We start from the raw sequence: 18646 nt of genomic DNA, 5'->3' as shown, positions 1-18646 counted from the left end.
AAAAAATCTGAAAAACTGACAGTTTTCCAAATCTGAGTGACTCTCATTCAAGAGTAAAGAGTTAGAGATGGATCACCTCTACAATGAAACAGGAATACATGATTAGAAGCCTGTATCAAAAGGATTGTTGAATTTTATTTGCTGAGAATATTTACCTGGAAGGCTTTTCTTCTTTTAGTAATTCCAATGAAGATAATGAAACAAAAACCTTTATATAAACAGTTTATTTACTCTAAACAGCAACACAGACAAAACGCCATATAAACACAAAAGGAAGTGATGCAGAATCAAGATGCTGGCTGACTTTGGATCTCTGAGGCTCTTAAGCAATAATAACCTAGTTTCTGAAAGATAGAAAAACAAATTAAGGGGAGGGAAGGGGGTGGAGGGTATGATTTTTTCATACAGCCAGCTAGAGTCTAAATATAGTTCTAAACATTTTAAAGCATGCCTGCATCAGATAGCAAAGTAACTAGAGATACTAGTGAATTTATAGAAGTATAAAAGTTTATAATTTTACAGCAGTTGAAATACTGACATCAATATTAAAATAAAAGCAAGTTTTACATAACAATCAAAAATACAAAAGACTGAAGGAAGAGACCCTGTATGAAAAAACTGGGGGCTATTCAGCGAATTTAGAACTGTATACAAGTGGCGAATATGGAAAATGGCACACATACAACCCCCTCCCCTAAGTGAATATTAATTGTACATAGCAACATTAGATTTTGCAAAAATTTTGTAAACAAGTTCTTGCCAAACCAATCCCTTCCTTTTTAAGATGCTGTATGACAGGTGCTTATGATGGCGCAAACTTCTTGGCTTGTGCTCGAACCCTCTTTTCATATTCCACTCTGTTTTGGCTGGATATAAAAAAATAAAGGTCATTAGATGTTTCAGACATCAATTATATCAAGCTGCACAATCAGCAGTTTAGTCTCATCCAGAGAAGACCCTCAAAACTACTCCCTAAGGTAAGAGAGCTTCAGCAGAGATGAAGTATCTTACATACTCATGACAGCAGGAAAACCCATGAGTGAACTAACCAAAGGAGGAAACCGCTCACAGTCCAAACACTGCTCATTTAATTAATGAAAGGATCATTTGCACTACAGGACCCATTTTGTGTGGAAAAAAGTGACTGAAGAGTCTGACAGCCCATATAAGACAGGGCATGCTATATATGTCCAGAAGGGTTTACTGCAGGAAATAGGAAGATTGGATCTCAGCAATATAATCATTTTGGGGGAAAGAGACGTTTACAGAGTTACTGTGTTATGTTTGCCACCTAGTAGATGTCTGGCCTAAACATTTCTTAACTAATAGATTAAAAATACCAAGACATTTTTATTAAGTTCTCTTCACAAAGTAATGAGAGAGAAAATGCAAACGAGATAGTATCATGTTACTTGACCCATCTGTGTGAATAGTATCTAAGGGTGTAAAATCCTCTTTAACCAGTCATACATATTGTTTAATTGGTTAACCGACTGGGGAAGGGGGGACACTAGAGCAGTCGCTGCCTGTGGGGCACCTGTGCCCACCATGGACAGAGGCTGCTCTGGACACAGGCCCCCTGAGAGGCGGAGCAGCCTTCAGTTAACTGGGACCAGTAAGCACCACCCATTAAGGGTATGGCTTACCAGTTAACCTTTCACATTTGTAGTAATATCCTGGGACCAACATGTTTCCTACTACACTGCAAACTTAAGTAATGCCATTTCTTCTAAAGTAGTGGTCCCCAACACTTTGTGTGCGCCTGCCCGGTCATTTGTGTGCCGGAGCCGGCCCGGGGCGCATGGTAAGCGCCGCCCCGGGAGCGCCGCGAATTGACCGCTCGTGCCCCGGGCGCGCGGCGCTTGGGGGGAGGGGGGCGCCGGCCCCAGGCGTGCGGCGCTTAGTAGGAGCGCCGGCCCGGGCGTGCAGGCGCTTGGGGGGAGGGGGGCGCCGGCCCCGGGCGCGCGGCGCTTGGGGGAGGGGGGCGCCGGCCCCGGGCGTGCGGCGCTTAGTAGGAGCGCCGGCCCCGGGCGTGCGGCGCTTAGTAGGAGCGCCGGCCCGGGCGTGCAGGCGCTTGGGGGGAGGGGGGCGCCGGCCCCGGGCGCGCGGCGCTTGGGGGAGGGGGGGGGCCCCGGGGGGCGCCGGCCCCAGGCGCGCGGCGCTTGGAGGGAGGGGGGCGCCGGCCCCAGGCGTGCAGGCGCTTGGGGGGAGGGGGGCGCCGGCCCCAGGCGCGCGGCGCTTGGAGGGAGGGAGGTGCTGGCCCCGGGCGCCCGGTGCTTAGGAGGAGCGCCGGCCCGGGCTTGCGGTGCTTGGGGGAGGAGGGGGTGCCGGCCCCAGGCGTGCGGCATTTGGAGGGGGCGTTGGCCCCCGGCGCTTGCGGGGGGGGGGGCCGGTCCCAGGAGCACGGCGCTTGCGGGGGGGCGCCCCCGAGCACGCGGCTATTGGGGGGGCCATCCGCCCCCGGGCGTGCATGTGTCCCCGCCCCCTGGCGCCCGGCAGCCTCTAAAGGTTGGGTACCACTGTTCTAAAGTGTCTCTTACACATGTTCTATCACCACAGAAGACTCCTCAATCTCACTGAAGAATTGGTAAATTACAGTGTATCAACATCCCACTTTTCCCACTCTAAAAATCAGGCAAGAGAAGATGTTGGGCTTAGGGCAGGGGTGAGCAAAAGGGCCTCCGCGGGCTGGATCTGGCCTGCGGAGGCCCTGACGCTCCCCCACCCCCAGGCCAGTTCGAGCCTGGGGGCGGGGGAAGCGCACAAAGTTTCTGCCACCCTGCTAGGAGCACATGGCACTTTTCTAAGTGCCTCATGCTCCTTGCAGGGTGGGGGTAGGGCGGAGGAAAGTTCCCGTGCTCCTCTCGCTTCCAGGCCAATCAGGGCTTAGGGGCGGGGGAGTGCGTGAAGTCTCCTCCCGCCTTGCCAGGAGCGCACAGCACTTTAAAGTGCTACATGCTCCTGGCAGGGCAGAGGAACTTCATGCAGTTCCCTTGCCCCCAAGCCCTAATTGGCCTGCGGGTAGGGGAGCATGCAAAGCCTCTTCCCGCCCTACCAGGGGCATAGGTGCTTAGCGGGAAGGGGGGGGGGCAAAGGGGCTCTCCCACCCCCAGACCAATCATGGTCTGGGGGTGGAGAAGTCCAGAAGCATCCTGGCCCTGCCCCTCCCATTGCAGCCCGGGCCACTTCCAAAATGTTTGAAGTGGCCTCCGGCCAAAAATTATTGCCTGGCTTAGGACCTGTGTATAGGCGTGCAGTTTAACTTATTATTCTATATCTAAAAGGAGGAAAAAGACAAGATAATTCTAGGAACTGATAGTTTACAACACAGCTAATACTGCAGAACAGGCCAGCAGCAAAACAGCGCACAGCAGAAATCTAATAAAAGCACTAGTACCTGAAAAATGTATTCTTGAGCAGGGACATTTAACAGTTCATATAAGACGACTCCTATTTATGGGCAACGTCTTCCCATACATTTGGGCACCAGATCGAATTGCAGCTGCATGTGACCTTTTGCTTTGGTGATGGTTTCTCTCACTAATTATTCATTAACAACAACCTATAGACCCAGAAAAATCAGAGACTGATTCACAGAAACATCACAATTCTATTAATTTGGATGCTGGGGGATTTTTTTATTGCTGGGCTTTAGTTTGTAAATCTAGACTCTTACATTTATCTTAGCTATTCTTAGATTCCTGTTACCTAAAAATTCCTCAAGATGTAGAGGTTAGTTCACAAGTCTTTCACTTGGAGTGAACTTAAACCTAAAAATGAGACTCCCAAAAAAAACCTAGTCTATTAATGAACTGTTTTTCCTTCTATAGCGACACTAGCGATCTTAAAATGTGTTTAAGTAAACGTGTAACCACAGAATTAACATGTAGGCCGGCAGTCAGCTTTTAAGCCAGCTCCCCATGCATACTGACAGACTGCATATAACCATGAACATTAACCAATGAGCCCAGGTTAATCGGTTACCCATATACCCGGTTACACTTTCATATCCCTAAGTGGCATATCTGTAATTTTTCTTTACATTAATGTTTTAGAAAATAAAGTCCATAGTACTGAAAGGACATCCTGTATTATCACGTCCTGTCCTTTACTCTCACAGGAAATCATGTTATATAATCCCATTCATAAGCTTATCAGGCTGTATGTTAAACAGAGTTATATATCTTGACTCCAGTTAGGAGGCAGTTACAGAACCTCACTTCTCTAATGATTAAAAACCAACTTCTAGCCTGAGTTTATTCATGACCAGTTGATATCCATTTGCTCTTGTATCAACACTATCCTTTTACTTCAACAGCTCTTCCTTCCTCCATGTATTAATAGAGATCAAACCACCTCCATCTTGCAAGGCTGAACAAGCCAAATGTTTAGCCTACTATCCTCAGACAGGCTCTCCAGTCCCCTGACCATCAGCCCTTTTCAGCACCAGTTTGGATTTGAATTCATCTTTCTCCAACACAGGTAACCAGAACTTTGCGGAGTATTCCAGATAAGGTTTTGCCAGTGCCTTATATGTTGGCATTAATTCTTCCATCTCTCTACTGTAAATACCTTGATTAATACAAATGAGTTCCTAGGATGTCTTTCACAGATACATCATACTGGTGTCTCACAGTCATCCTCTGATCCACTAATGTCTCCAAAGTATCTAATGTCATTGTGTATATTATGCCTCTTCTCCTATGAAGGGTAGATGTATTTTAACATAGAGTTGTAAAGTCCTCCTTCAACCAGACACAGATTGTAATTCCATTAGAACTCATCAAAAGTACCTGTGTGGTTTAGTACAGCTCACATTCAGTTTTTTTGGTGATAGCCACCACTGCTGCTATCATTTGAGAGTTCAATATTGGTAATGAGAGTGCTCAAGCGGATCAGTTCAAAAATCATATCCCTGATTTGTCCTTAGATTTTCATTTAAAAACCACACAAAAAATTCTTATCCCCCCTGCAAACAATCTGCTCTTGCTCCATGCTAAAAAAGCAACCATGGACACTAGCTGCCTCACATCCCTTCACCTTTAAATTCACTGAATGTACGTCTACAACCAGTGCCTCCAATTCCTTTCTGCCAGCTAGATCTGGCTTCTGGACTCCTCACCTGTGCGGCCAGTCAGGAAAGATTCAAATGCTACCCAGTGGGGTTTTTTTGTATCTACTGGCAGTTATTCCACACGTGGATGGAAGAAATTAGAGCAGGAGAAGGGAGCCTATAACCCACGGACTAGATCTAGCCCACAAGGCTCAGAGGCTTTCCCCCAAAGCAGCATGCTCTGGTGCTACTGGGTGGCAGCAGGGGGTAGGCAAGCAGCCTGTGGGCTCTGTCCAGCAGGGGGAAGGGAGGAAGCAGCTCTGCAGGGAGTGCTACCCTGCAGCATGCAGAGCCACATGAAGACACCTGCGCCAGGTGCACCTCCTCCCCAAGCTGCACCAGGTAGATGCCCCAATCCCCTGCCCCCTCCCACAAGACTCCGCACCCTGATCCCAGCCCGCTTCCCATTTTTGAACCCCTCATTTTTGGACCCACCTCAGAGCTTGGGGGCCCCACAAAATCTATTAGTCTCAGCCTGCCCCCAAAGAGTTAATCCGCCCCTGGAGTTAAACTTCCCCATGCCCCCTCCCTGCTCTTCTCCCCTCCGGTAGAACTGGATCTTGAGGAGAATGTCTTCTTCCTGTTTCTCAGTTGGGGTTCACATCTGTGAGGGGTCTTCCTCCTTGCTTGAGGGCCAGGTTAGTGAATGGGTTTTTGGTGAGCTTTTTGTGTGCCTCTCACTTGTGTGTGGCTCCCACTGATTTTTCTGTGGGTCAGTAGCCCCCAAACCAAAAAAGGTTCCTCATCCCAGGATTAGCGGGAACATTCACTTCCACTACATTCATGATGTTCTCAGAGTATCTAATGAGGTTCTCTCAACTAATTTTCTTCCCAGGACCAATACTCCATCCTCAACCTTTCTTTGAAACTACAGTACCACTCCCTTCCTCCCACTCACTCATGTCCATAAGCTGGATGTCATTTTTTGGCACCATCCTCTTTACAGGCCTTCATATCCAGACCGTTCCCAAAGAATGGCACCTTTCCTTTCATATAGTCTCCAACGTCTGGACTTTTCCATTCCGACTGTCAAAGCTCCCATTTATACTATTGTCTCTTCTCTAGTCTATTACTGAGACTGATCTCATAAAGCCCATTCAAGACTCTGCTGCCAAAATGATTTTCCTTCAAGATTCCCTCTTCCCCCTCAAGTCCTTCCCTGGGTTCGACTTTTCACCAGATTCACTGATTCTTAGACCAGAAAGAACCATTGTGATCATCTAGACCCCCTGTGTACTAAACAAGACTTCCCCAAATCTTTGAGAAAAAGATCTAATCTTGATGTTAAAATGGTCAGTGATGGAGAATACACCAACACACTTGGTAAACTGTTCCCGTAGTTAATTACTGTCATTCAGAATGTACACTTCAATTCCAGTCATTGAATTATGTTGTATCCTTCTCTGCCAGACAGAAAAGACTGCTATTAAATACTTGTTCCCCAGACCAATCAAATTGCCCTTTAACCTCCTCTGTTAAGCTAAATAGATCAAGCTCACTGAGTCTACCAGAAAAGCATGTTACCCCATCCTTTAATCATTCTTATGGCTCTTCTCTGAACCCTCTCCAATTTATCCACATCCTTCCTAAATTGTGCAAAGAACTGGTCACAGTGCTGCAGCACCAAATGCAAAGACAAAATAACTTCTCTGTTCTACTTGAGATTTCTGTGTTTATGCCTCTTTAGGATCGCATTAGCTCTTTTGGCCACAGCATCACATTGGGAGCCAATATTGAGATGACTAAATTAATATTAATTAGTGCAGGACCTAGAATTAAGAATGTAAAATCCCTTTTAATCTGTTAATTGCTTAAATGTGATCCTGCAGGTAGGGGGCCACTTGGGCTGGGCCAGTCACGGGTGGGCAGGCAGGGAGCTGCTCCAGCCCAGATGGGCTGTCGCTTAACTAGTGACATTCCTATCTAGAACTGATCCCTCTGGGACTCTCCATGATTCCCCATTTACAGTTACATTTTGGGACCTGTCCATTCGTTTTTAATACATTGAATATGCGGCATGTTAACATTACATTGTGCCAACTTTTTAATTCAAAATGATAATTAAAATGACAGAATCCCAGGGCTGGAAGAGCCCTCGGGAGGTCATCAAGTCCAGACCCTGCCCAAAGCAGGACCAATCCCAAGTAAAATAGTGATAGAAATGTAGCCATGTTAGTCTGGTGTAGCTGAAACAAAATACAGGACTATGTAGCACTTCAAAGACTAACAAGATGGTTTATTAGATGATGAGCTTTCGTGGGCCAGACCCACTTTCTCAGATCAAATAGTGGAAGAAAATAGTCACAACCATATATGCCAAAGGATACAATTTTTTTAATTGTATCACAGACATTTACCTTCCTTCCCCTTCCCCCCCCCCCCGCATCCCCCTTCTGTTCTGAAATGTGATTTGTCCTTTTCATATGTGTTCATTTTTTTGTGTGTTCATAGACAGATTAGAGGATTGGGCCAAAAGAAATCTGATGAGATTCCACAAGGAGAAGTGCAGAGTCTTGCACTTGGGACGAAGAATCCCAAGCATAGTTACAGGCTGGGGACCAAATGGCTAAGTAGCAGTTCTGCAGAAAAGGACCTGGGGGTTACGGTGGATGAGAAGCTGGATAGGAGACAACAGTGTGTCCTTGTAGCCAAGAAGGCTAATGTCATATTAGGGTGCATTAGGAGGAACACTGCTAGCAGATCTAGAGAAGCGATTATTCTTCGGCTCTGATGAGGCCACATCTGGAGTATTGTGTCCAGTTCTGGGCCCCCCCACTATAGAAAGGACGTGGATGCATTGGAGAGGGTCCAGCGGAGGGTAACCAAAATGATTAGGGGGCTGGAGCACATGACCTATGAGGAGAGACTGAGGGATTTGGGTTTGTTTGGTCTGCAGAAGAGAAGAGTGAAGGGGGATTTGATAGCAGCCTTCAACTTCCTGAAGGGAGGTTCCAAAGAGGACGGAGAAAGGCTGTTCACAGTAGTGACGGATGGCAGAACAAGGAGCAATGGTCTCAAGTTACAATGAGAGAGGTCCAGGTTGGATATTAGGAAAAACTATTTCACTAGGAGGGTGATGAAGCACTGGAATGGGTTACCTGGGAGGAGGGGGTGGAATCTCCATCCCTAGAGGTTTTTAAGTCTCGGCTTGACAAAGCCTTGGCTGGGTTGATTTAGTTGGGAATGGTCCTTGGGCAGGGGGCTGGACTTGATGACCTCCTGAGGCTACAAGGGCATATCCAACTTCTCATCCACTGTAATCCCCAAGTCCTTTGCTGCTGAACTGCTGTATAGCCAGCGGGTCCCCAGCCTGCATTACTGCTTGGGATTCTTCTGTCCCAACCGCAGAACTCTGCACTTCTTGTTGAACCTCATCAGATTTCTTTTGGCCCAATCCTCTAATTTGTCTGGGTCACTCTGGACCCAATCCCTACCTTTCATCGTATCTACCTCCCCCCCAGCTTAGTGTCATCCACAAACTTGCTGAGGGTGCAATCCATCCCCTCATCTAGATCATTAATAAAGATGTTGAACAAAACTGGCCCTTGAACTGATCCTTTGGACACCCTGCTTGAAACCGACTGCCAACCAGACATTGAGCCACTGATCACTACCCATTGAGCCCAACAATCTAGCCAGTTTTCTCTCTACCTTACAGTTCATTTATCCAATCCAGACTTCCTTAACTTGCTGGCAAGAATTATGTAAACATCTTATAGAAGTTTAAATGTATCATGATAGCACTATTACCTTTATCAAACAATCTTGTAATATCAAAAAATTGTTCAAGGGATATAAGGTACCATAAAATTCATGTGTATCTGCATTAATTACATTACACGCCTTTATTTCTTTATTAAATGTATCCCTGTATCGGCTGCTCCCTTACCTTTCCCAGAATTGAGGTCAGTCTGACATCCCTATAGTTTTCCAGGGAAGCCTTCCCTTTTTAAATATGGAGCACATTAGTGTTCTTCAGTTTTTCTGGAACTTCCCTAATTCACCACAACTTATTGAAAAACAACATTAACAGTCCAGCAATCCAGCAGACACCTCAACCTTTTAAAACTATCCCATGCATGTTAGCTGAACCTGCTAATTTAAAGTCAAACTGTATCTAAAACAGCCCACAGCAGGATAGGATCAGCAGCAGGGGGTCCGTGCTATCTCCCGCACTTAGTAGCAGCGGTATAAGTGGAGCAAGGCAACCCCAGCTGTTTTGCTCTATCAGTCACGCTGCTCAAGAGGAGGGACCGCCCAACATTCCCCAGCAGGAATGGAATAGGGACGTAGTACTATATTCGATGAACTGATTAGCAAAAGCTTATAGGTTAATTCTAGAGACCACACACATTTCCCCATGCCCATTCCTTGCCAGTAAATTTTTTAGCAGGCTGGCCAGCAGCCAGGTTCAGACCCGGCTTGCACTGGGTCCTGGACCTACCCCAACTGCAGCTCTGCATTTAAAGTGTATTAGAAGCCAGGCAGGCAGCCCAGTTCAGTTCTGGCTCATGCTGGATCCAGGATCTCAGACCCTCTCCCTCCCAGACATAGGCTGCCCGGGCACGATAGAATACCCAACTAATCGATAAGAATTCATGAGGTTAATCCACTTTTGCCAACTTGAGCTTTTGCGAACAGGGGAGCTAACGGAGTTTCGAGAGGGAGTTCTCCAGGTGAAGGAGAAGCAAATACGGGACTTGAAGTGAGAGCGAGAGAGAGTGTGAGAGTGAGAGGTTACTTGCTAGTTGCCTGAAAGAAACTGTGTGCTGAGCTTGTGTTTGGCTGTCTGTCTGGAGATTCAAGTTCTCATTGATTTGTTTGAAGGGTTGTGTGCTGTGGCCGGCAGTTGGAAGTTGTGAGCTTCTTAATGAGGATTTGGAATCTAAAACCCTCTGTTCATTGGTTGACCCTTAGCCAGGGGCAAGGCTATCAGGAAGGCCAGGGCTTTATAAAGCCTGTGACTAAGTGACCAGAGAGCTTTGCGAACAGGGAGTTTCAAGAGGGAGTTCTAAAGGGGAGTTGGAATGCGATGAGGTACTTTTGCGATTCTTTAAAACTTTTAAACTAAACTAAAACCAAAAAACTTCCTGATTTAAATAAAAAGCCAATCAATAATGTAAGTAGCTGTAGGAGAGAATGCAGGCAGAAGCCCAGCAGCAGAGCAGGGACTATCTTGTGTATTGCAAAAGCTTCAGCGGGTAGTCGAGTTAGTCTTTAAAGTGCTGCCAGACTATTCGTTGTTTAAGTTTATCCTGTACAGACTAACAAAACATGTAGATGGTATCACGAGCTTTCATGGGCACATTGCAGTCAATGTAGCATGTATAATTACCTGCCCTATGGACGGGTGGCATATGCATGCATTTGGTGCAAGGAGCTCCTGGCCCTCAGAGACCGTGTACGAGCTTTGGAGGGTAGGGTGGCTAAATTGGAGGAGCTAAGGGAGGCTGAGAGGTACATAGATAAGACTTTCTGGGACACTGTAAAACTGTCCCACTTCCAGCCAAACAGCCCTTGTGATGTTAAGGAGGAAGAAAAGCTCAGGGAGGAGAACATTCAACTGGAGCGGAGGGAAACGATCCCATAGTTGTGACCCTCATTCCAGAGGATTAAACTCTTGCACTGAGAATACATCTCCGGGGGAGGGAACTCCAATTATTAGGAAAAGGTAGGTGTTAGTAATGGAGGATTTGATCATTAGAAAAACAGATAGCTGGGTTTGTGATAATCGGGAGAACCATACGGTGACTTGCCTGCCTGGTGCAAAGGTTGCGGATCTCTCGAGACATCTAGATAAATTTGTGTGTAGAGCTGGGGAGGAGCTGGTCGTCGTGGTACATGTAGGTACCAATGACATGGGAAAGGGTTGGGGATAGGTTCTAGAGTAGTGGTCTCCAACCTTTTTACACCCAAGATCGCTTTTTAAATGACAGACCAAGCCAAGATCTACTACCCCGCCCCTTCCTTGAAGCCCCGCCCTCTCTATTCTCCTCCTCTCCATCACTTGCTATCCCCAATCCTTATACTGCTACTTTAAAAAAAAATTCCCACCATTCCTCGCAGCTACTCACCTGTGCTGTTGCTCGGTGAGTAGCTGCTCCTCAAATGAGGAAATCTAATGTAAATGTACTGCGCAGGTGCGCAGTTCAGAGAGGGCTCAAGAGCTACTCTTAGAGCCTCTGAGATCTACCAGTAGATTGCGATCTACTGGTTGGTGACCACAGTTCTAGAGGCCAAATTTAGGAGACTAGGAAAGCGATTGAAATCCAGGACCTCTATGGTAGCGTTCTCTGAAATGCCTCCAGTTCCACGTGCAGGGCCAAGTAGGCGGTCAGAGCTTCAGAATCTCAATGCGTGGATGAGACGATAGTGTAGAGAGGAGGGGGTTAGATTTTTTTAGGAACTGGGGAAACTTTTGGGTTAGCGGGAGCCTATACAGGAAGGATGGGCTCCACCTAAATCAAAATGGAACCAGAGTGCTGGCACTTAACATTAAAGAGGTTGTAGAGCAGTTTTTAAATTAAGGACTGAGGGAGAGCCAACAGGTGTGGAGGAGAACATGGACTGGACAGAGACATCTATTGGGGAGGTTCTATTAATAGATGCGCTCTATGTTCTAGTCAGGAGGAGAGGATGGAAGTATAGGTCAGATCAAATGAGACACAATCAAATGAAAAAGTCTAACATCAGGAAATGGTAGAAAGATAATAGTGACAAATTATTCAAGTGTTTATACGCAAATGCTAGAAGTTTAAATAGTAAAATGGGTAAACCAGAGTGCCTAGTTTTAAAGGATATTGATATAAGAGGCAACACAGAAACTTGGTGGAATGAGGACAATCAATGGGACACAGTCATACCAAGGCACAAAATATATCGGAAGGACAGAGCAGGTCATGTTGGTGGAGGAGTGGCACTATATGTGAAAAATTGCAGAATCAAATGAAGTAAAAATCTTAAATGAGCCAAAATGTTCCACAGAATCTCTATGGATAGTAATTCCATGCTCTAATAGGAAGAATTTAGCTGTAGGGCTATATTATCAACGACCTGATCAGGACAGTGATAGTGACTATGAAATGCTAAGGAAGATTAGAGCTATCAAATTAAAAAACCTCATGGGGGGATTTAAATTATCCCTATATTGACTGGGTACATGTCACCTCAGGACAGGATGAAGAGAAAATTTCTTGATACCTTAAATGACTGCTTCTTGGAGCAGCTGGTTCTGGAATCCACAAGGGGAGAGGCTATTCTTGATTTAGTCCTAAGTAGATTGCAGGATCGGTTTCAAGAGGCAAATATAACTGGACCGCTTGGAAATAGTGACCATAATGTAATAAAATTTAACATCCCTGTGGCATTTAATTTCAGAAAGGGTAACTACACAAAAATGAGGACATTAAACAGAAATTTAAAGGTACAGTGACAAAAGTAAAATCTCTACAAGATGCATGGAAACTTTTCAAAGACACCATAATAGAGGCCCAACTTAAATGTATACCCCCAAATTAAAAACAGAACAAAAAAAGTGCCACCATAGCTTAGCAACCAGGTAAAAGAAGCAGTGACAGATAAAAAGATATCTTTTAAAAAGTGCAAGTCAAATCCTAGAGACAAAAATAGGGCAATAAACTTTGTCAAAGTAAGTGTAAAAATATCAGAAAAGCCAAAAACGAGTTTGACGAACAGCTAGCCAAAAACTCAAAAGGTAGAAGTAAAATGTTTTTTAAGTACATCAGAAGCAGGAAGCCGGCTAAACAACCAGTGGGACCCGTGGACGATCAAGATGATTACGGAGCACTCAAAGATGATAAAGTCGTAACGGAGAAGCTAAATGAATTCTTTGCTTCAGTCTTCACAGCTGAGGATATTGGGGAGATTCCCAAATCTCAGCTATTTATTTTTAAGTGACAAGTCCCAGATTGAGGTGTCGTCAATGGTTTTGGAACACATTAATAAACTTAACAGTAAAAAGTCACTGGGACCAGATGGCATTCACCCAAGAGTTCTGAAATAACTCAAACATGAAATTGTAGAACTATTCACTGTGGTTTGTAACCTACCCTTTAAATCAACTTCTGTACCTAATAATTGGAAGATAGCCAACGTGACACCAATATTTAAAAAGGGCTCTAGAGGTGATCCTAGCAGTTATCGACCGGTAACATCAGTACCGGGCAAATTAGTTGAAACTATACTAAAGAATAAAATTGTCAGACACATGGATAAATATATTTTGTTGGGGTAAAGTCAATATGATTTCTGTAAGGGTAAATAATGCCTTACTAATTTACTAGAGTTCTTTCAGGGGTCAACAAACATGTGGACAAGGAGGATCCAGTAAATATAATATACTTAGATTTCCAGGAAGCCTTTGACAAGGTCCCTCATCAAAGGCTCTTAAAGTAAGTGGGATAAGAGGGAAGGTCCTCTCATGGATTGATAACTGGTTAAAAGACAAGAAACAGAGTAGGAATAAACTGTAAGTTTTCCAAGTAGAGAGCGGTAACTAGTGGGGTACCCAAAGGGTATGTCTTGGGACCCATCCTATTCAACTTATTTATAAAATGATCTAGACAAAGGGGTAAACAGTGAGGTGGCAAAATTCACAGACGTCAAACCGCTCAAGATAGTTAAGAACAAAGCAGACTGTGAAAAGCTTCAAAACGATCTCACCAATGGGCAATAAAATGGCAAATGAAATTTAATGTTGATAAATGTAACGTAATGCACAATGGGAAAAATAATCCCAACTATACATACAATATGATGGGAACTCATTTGGCTACAACTACTCAATAGAGAGATCTTGGAATCATTGTGGATAGTTCTCTGAAAACATCCACTTAGTGCGCAGTGGCAGTCAAAAAAGCAAATAGAATGTTAGGAGTCATTAAAAAAGGGATAGAGAGTAAGACCATAAATATCTTATTGCCTCTATATAAAACCATGGTACGCCCACATCCTGAATACTGCATCCAGATATGGTCGCCTCATCTCAAAAAAGATATATTGGCACTGGAAAAGGTTCAGAAAAGGGCAACAAAAATGATTAGGGGTTTGGAACGGGTTTTAATCTCCCATATTAAGAGAGATTAAAGAGACTGGGACTTTTCATCTTAGAAAAGAGGAGACTAAGGGGAGATATGATAGAGGTCTATAAAATCACGAGTGGTGTGGGAAAAGTTATTTACATATTCCCAGAATATAAGAACTAGGGACAGGTTTAAAACAAACAAAAGGAAGTTTTTCTTCACTCAGCGCACAGTCAACCTGAGGAATTCCTTGCCAAAGATTTGGTGAAGGCTAGAACTTTAACAGTTCAAAAAAGAGCTAGATAGATTCATGGAGGCTAGGTCCATCAATGGCTATTAGCAGGTAGGAATGGTGTCCCTAGCCTCTGTTTCTCTGCAAGTGGGAGATGGGAGGGATCACGTGAGGATTACCTGTTGTGTTCCCTCTCTCTGGAGCATCTGTTATTGGCCACTGTCAGCAGACAGTATAATGGACTAGGTGGAACTTTGGTCTGACCTAGCATGGCCGTTCTTATGTTCTTATGACCAGGGCTGGACAAATCACTGAATCTACTCGCCCGTGGTGAGTAGATTTCAGCCGGTCGCCCCGTTCACCGGCGACGCGCGCATGCACAATGTGGGTCTTGGACATGCACATTGCGGAGCTGGCAAGTAGGTTTTGCCGCAGTTTGTCAAGCCTTGCTTACGACTATTCAATTAATCAATATATAACATCCCAAGAGTGGAGCAATGTGGCCAGGGGAGCAAAGCAGCTAGAATCGTAGAATCCTAGAACTGGAAGAGACTTCAGGAGGTCATCAAGTCCAGCCCCCTGCCCAAGGCAGGACCAATCCCAACTAAATCATCCCAGCCAAGGCTTTGTCAAGCTGAGCCTCACACACCTCTAGTGATGGAGATTTCCCCCCCGCCTCCCAAGGTAACCCATTCCAGTGCTTCATCACCCTCCTAGTGAAATAGTTTTTCCTAATATCCAACCTAGACCTGTCCCACTATAACTTGAGACCATTGCTTCTTGTTCTACCATCCCTCACTACTGTGAACAGCCTTTCTCCGTCCTCTTTGGAACCTCCCTTCAGGAAGTTGAAGGCTGCTATCAAATCCCCCCTCACTCTTCTCTTCTGCAGACTAAACAAACCCAAATCCCTCAGTCTCTCCTCGTAGGTCATGTGCTCCAGCCCCCTCATCATTTTGGTTGCCCTCCGCGTCCACATCCTTTCTAGGAGAGCGGGGGGAGGAGCAGAACAGGACACAATACTCCAGATGTGGCCTCACTAGAGCCAAATAAAGGGGAATGACGACTTCTCTGGATCTGCTGGCAATGCTCCTCTTAATGCAACCTAATATACCATTAGCCCTCTTGGCTACTAGGGAGCACTGTTTACTCATATCCAGCTTATAATCTACTGTAATACCCAGGTCGATTTCTGCAGAACTGAGGCTGCTTTGCTCCACTTACCCTGCCACTGTCAGTGAGCGTATGGAAGAAGGGTGGAATGTGGACTTCTGCTGACAATCCTGGCCCTGCTATTTCCCTGGGCTACCTTGGTTGGGGGAAGAGGTGGGGCAGGTTCTGATGTGATGGTGAGTTGTCTTGGTCCTTTCCCAGCCAGGGACGTCAGGGGAGGTCACGTGGCTGGTGGCAGCAGTAGGTCCTCCTTACAAGTTGCCTCTGATAAGATCTAATGTAGAATTCTCTACATTGTCTACAACACTGAGTTTGGGAACTCATCTATAAGGTTTAGAAATTCCAAGTGCATTTTTGTATTGGCAGCATGAGATCTCAGCATGTCTCTCAAACTGAAGTCCTCCATGATTTCTCAGTTTTAGACCCTACTCATAGATGTGTAAGGAGGCAATTATCCTGTAACCTCGTGTTATTTAGTGGTCTGTAGCAAACACTAGGGATGTTAAGTAGCAATTAAATTGCTAGTCCAGTTAGCCGTTAAGAAAGGGCACTTAAAGCACTCGCTTCCAGCTCAGGCTGGGACTCAGCACAACTACCAGCAGTACTCTTTAAGGGACAGAGAGGAGTCAACATACAAAGATGCTGGCTCAGTGTCTGCTCCCCAGCTGGGTCTCAGGACAACTCTCCCCAACACTGCCACTCTGCTTTCTTTGAGGGACTGAGCAGCTGGTCCCTGGGGTCTCAGCACAAGCCCCCTCTCCTTCCTCCCACACCCTTCCCCACTAGGGTTGTCAGATGGTTTCTGAAAAAATACCGAACAACAACAACAACAACTGAGAGAGTTAGGGTTGCTAGATGGTTTTGACAAAAATACTGGATACACTTGATCTCAGATGGGGGGAGGGAGAGGGCCAGCCGCAGGGGGAGTGGGGCTGGCCGGGAGGAGGTTGGGGGAGCAGGGCTGGTCGGAGAGGGTTGGGGGCCAGCAGGGCTGGCTGAGGGGGGAGGAGAGAGTGTGGAGGGGAAGCAGCCAGCAGGAAGCAGGGCTGGCCCGGGTGCACGCAGATCCCAGGACGCTGCCAGTCCCACTCATGGTCCCGGCGGAGCACACAGGTGAATCTGACCCCTCGGGATTCCATCCTGCCGTGCCCAAGCCCCTCTACTGTGTAGTTGTGTACTGCCTGGCTGTAGACATTCTCATGCCGCGTGAGCACTTCTACCAGCCAGGCAGTACACAACTACCTACTGATACTCATGATGATAATAAAACTTAATTAGAAAATACCGGACATCTGTATGTTTCTCAGACAGAAAGCTCAACCCAACCAAGAGTTAAGACAAAAAACCAAAAAACTACAGCATGGCCCCTTTAAAAAAGGTATGGTGAGGCTTTTTGGCCCTAACAGGCCTCCCTTTGCAGGGCCGGACAGCTCCTCTACGGAACCCGGTAAGCACTAGGGTTGCCAGGCTGCTCCGTATTGAGCCTGACATCCTGGGATTTGTGTCTCCTGGGGAGGAGGGGGGGGGGGGGGGGGGGGAATGGGATTAGAAACTACCGGACACTTTAGGTGTCCAGTATTTTTTTTTTTTTTTTTTAAACCAGACAGCAGGCGAAAATACCGAACTGTCCAGTTCAATACTGGACACCTGGCAATCCTCCTCCCCGCTGCCACTCTGCTTTCTAAAGCCAAACCCAAGAGTCACTGCACAAGCCCCCACTCTCTCCTCCGCTGCCACTCTGCATTATTAGGGACAGGGGAGCCTGCAGCAACAGCACGCTGGTTCAGTGTGTTGGACCTACACACTGCAAATGCCGCAGACCACAGCCCCGTGGAAAGAGACTTACTAGGTAACCTCTCCCTCCCCCAAAGGAAAAACAGAGCACTTTAACACATTGCTGTGGAGACTGCTTCCTGGCTGGAAAGACCTTGTAATGTAAATTAGAGCTTCATCTGGCAAATGCTAATCCCAGTTGTGCTTGTTACTTTACTTATGAGTCACTGAGGCACTCTGAAGAACCAAGAAACTACAGTAGAAAACAAAGACCTGGCATGCTGCACCCTTAATGACTTTCAAAGCCTGTCCCTGTCCCCAAGCAAATTGTAAAACCTAATGGCAGTCACTTGTCTGGAACCCATAGAAATTGTTTGGGAACAGGCAACTCTCCTAGTCACAGTGTCACTGCAGCCCCTGAGCAGGGGCTCAGAGTCAGGCATGTCAGGTTACAAATACTTCGATTCCTTAAAGAAAGGACTATGCAGCACTTTAAAGACTAACAAGACGGTTTATGAGGTGATGAGCTTTCATGGGCTAGACCAAGTGGGTCCGGCCCACAAAAGTTCATCACCTAATAAACCATCTTGTTAGTGTCTTTAAGGTGCTACATAGTCCTGTCTTTTGTTTCACCTTTTTAAAAAGACACTCTGGTTACTGGAGTTCTTTGTCCAGCCAGAACCTGCTTGTCTTCTCCCAGCCCTCTGAGGCTCCTCCCCTCCCCCACCCAGCCCTCTGAGGCTCAAAGGGAATCCCACTCCCTTCTCATGCTGCCCAGTGCAGCTAAAGATCAGACTCTGTCTCTCCCAACCCCAGCCTTCCCCCCCTCCCGCCCCCACTGAAATTGAGGCAGATTGTCCTTTACCAGTTCAAAAGCTTCAGAGGGGTAGCCGAGTTAGTCTGTAACTAGAAAAAAAACACAAACAACCCCCCCCCCCAACAAATAGTCTAGAAGCACCTTAGAGACTAACAAAACACGTAGATGGTATCATGAGCTTTCCAAAGTACAGCCCATTTCTTGGATAAGGAGAATCGGTGGATGTGGTATACCTAGACTTTAGTAAGGCATTTGATATTGTTTCGCATTACCTTCTTATCAATAAACTAGGCAAATACAACTTGTATGGGGCTACTATAAGGTGGGTGCATAACTGGCTCGATAACGATTCTCAGACTAGTTATTAATGGTCCACAATCATGCTGGAAGGGCAGAACAAGTGGGGTTCCGCAGGAGTCTGTTTTGGGACCGGTTCTGTTCAATATCTTCGTAAACGATTTGGATATTGGCATAGAGAGTACGCTTATTAAGTTTGC

At 46.0% G+C, this 18646-nt stretch overlaps 1 protein-coding gene across 2 annotated transcripts in view; it reads right to left on the bottom strand.

Annotated features, from left to right (window-relative positions):
- Positions 1–208: 208 nt before the first annotated feature.
- Positions 209–18646, bottom strand: part of UBE2I (ubiquitin conjugating enzyme E2 I) — a 75879-nt gene continuing 57441 nt past the window's right edge. For both annotated transcript variants that reach the window (XM_075899981.2, XM_075899980.2), the window contains exon 7: positions 209–866. In XM_075899981.2, the coding sequence (XP_075756096.1) occupies positions 803–866 (64 nt within the window). In that variant the 3' untranslated portion in view covers positions 209–802. The remainder of the gene's footprint in view (positions 867–18646) is intronic.

The sequence above is a fragment of the Pelodiscus sinensis genome, chromosome 15 (genome assembly GCF_052426305.1).
Source record: "Pelodiscus sinensis isolate ZL-2025 chromosome 15, ASM5242630v1, whole genome shotgun sequence".
NCBI lineage: Eukaryota > Metazoa > Chordata > Testudines > Trionychidae > Pelodiscus > Pelodiscus sinensis.
The sequence above is the reverse complement of the archived record's forward strand: the minus strand, read 5'-3'. Positions and strand labels throughout refer to the sequence as shown.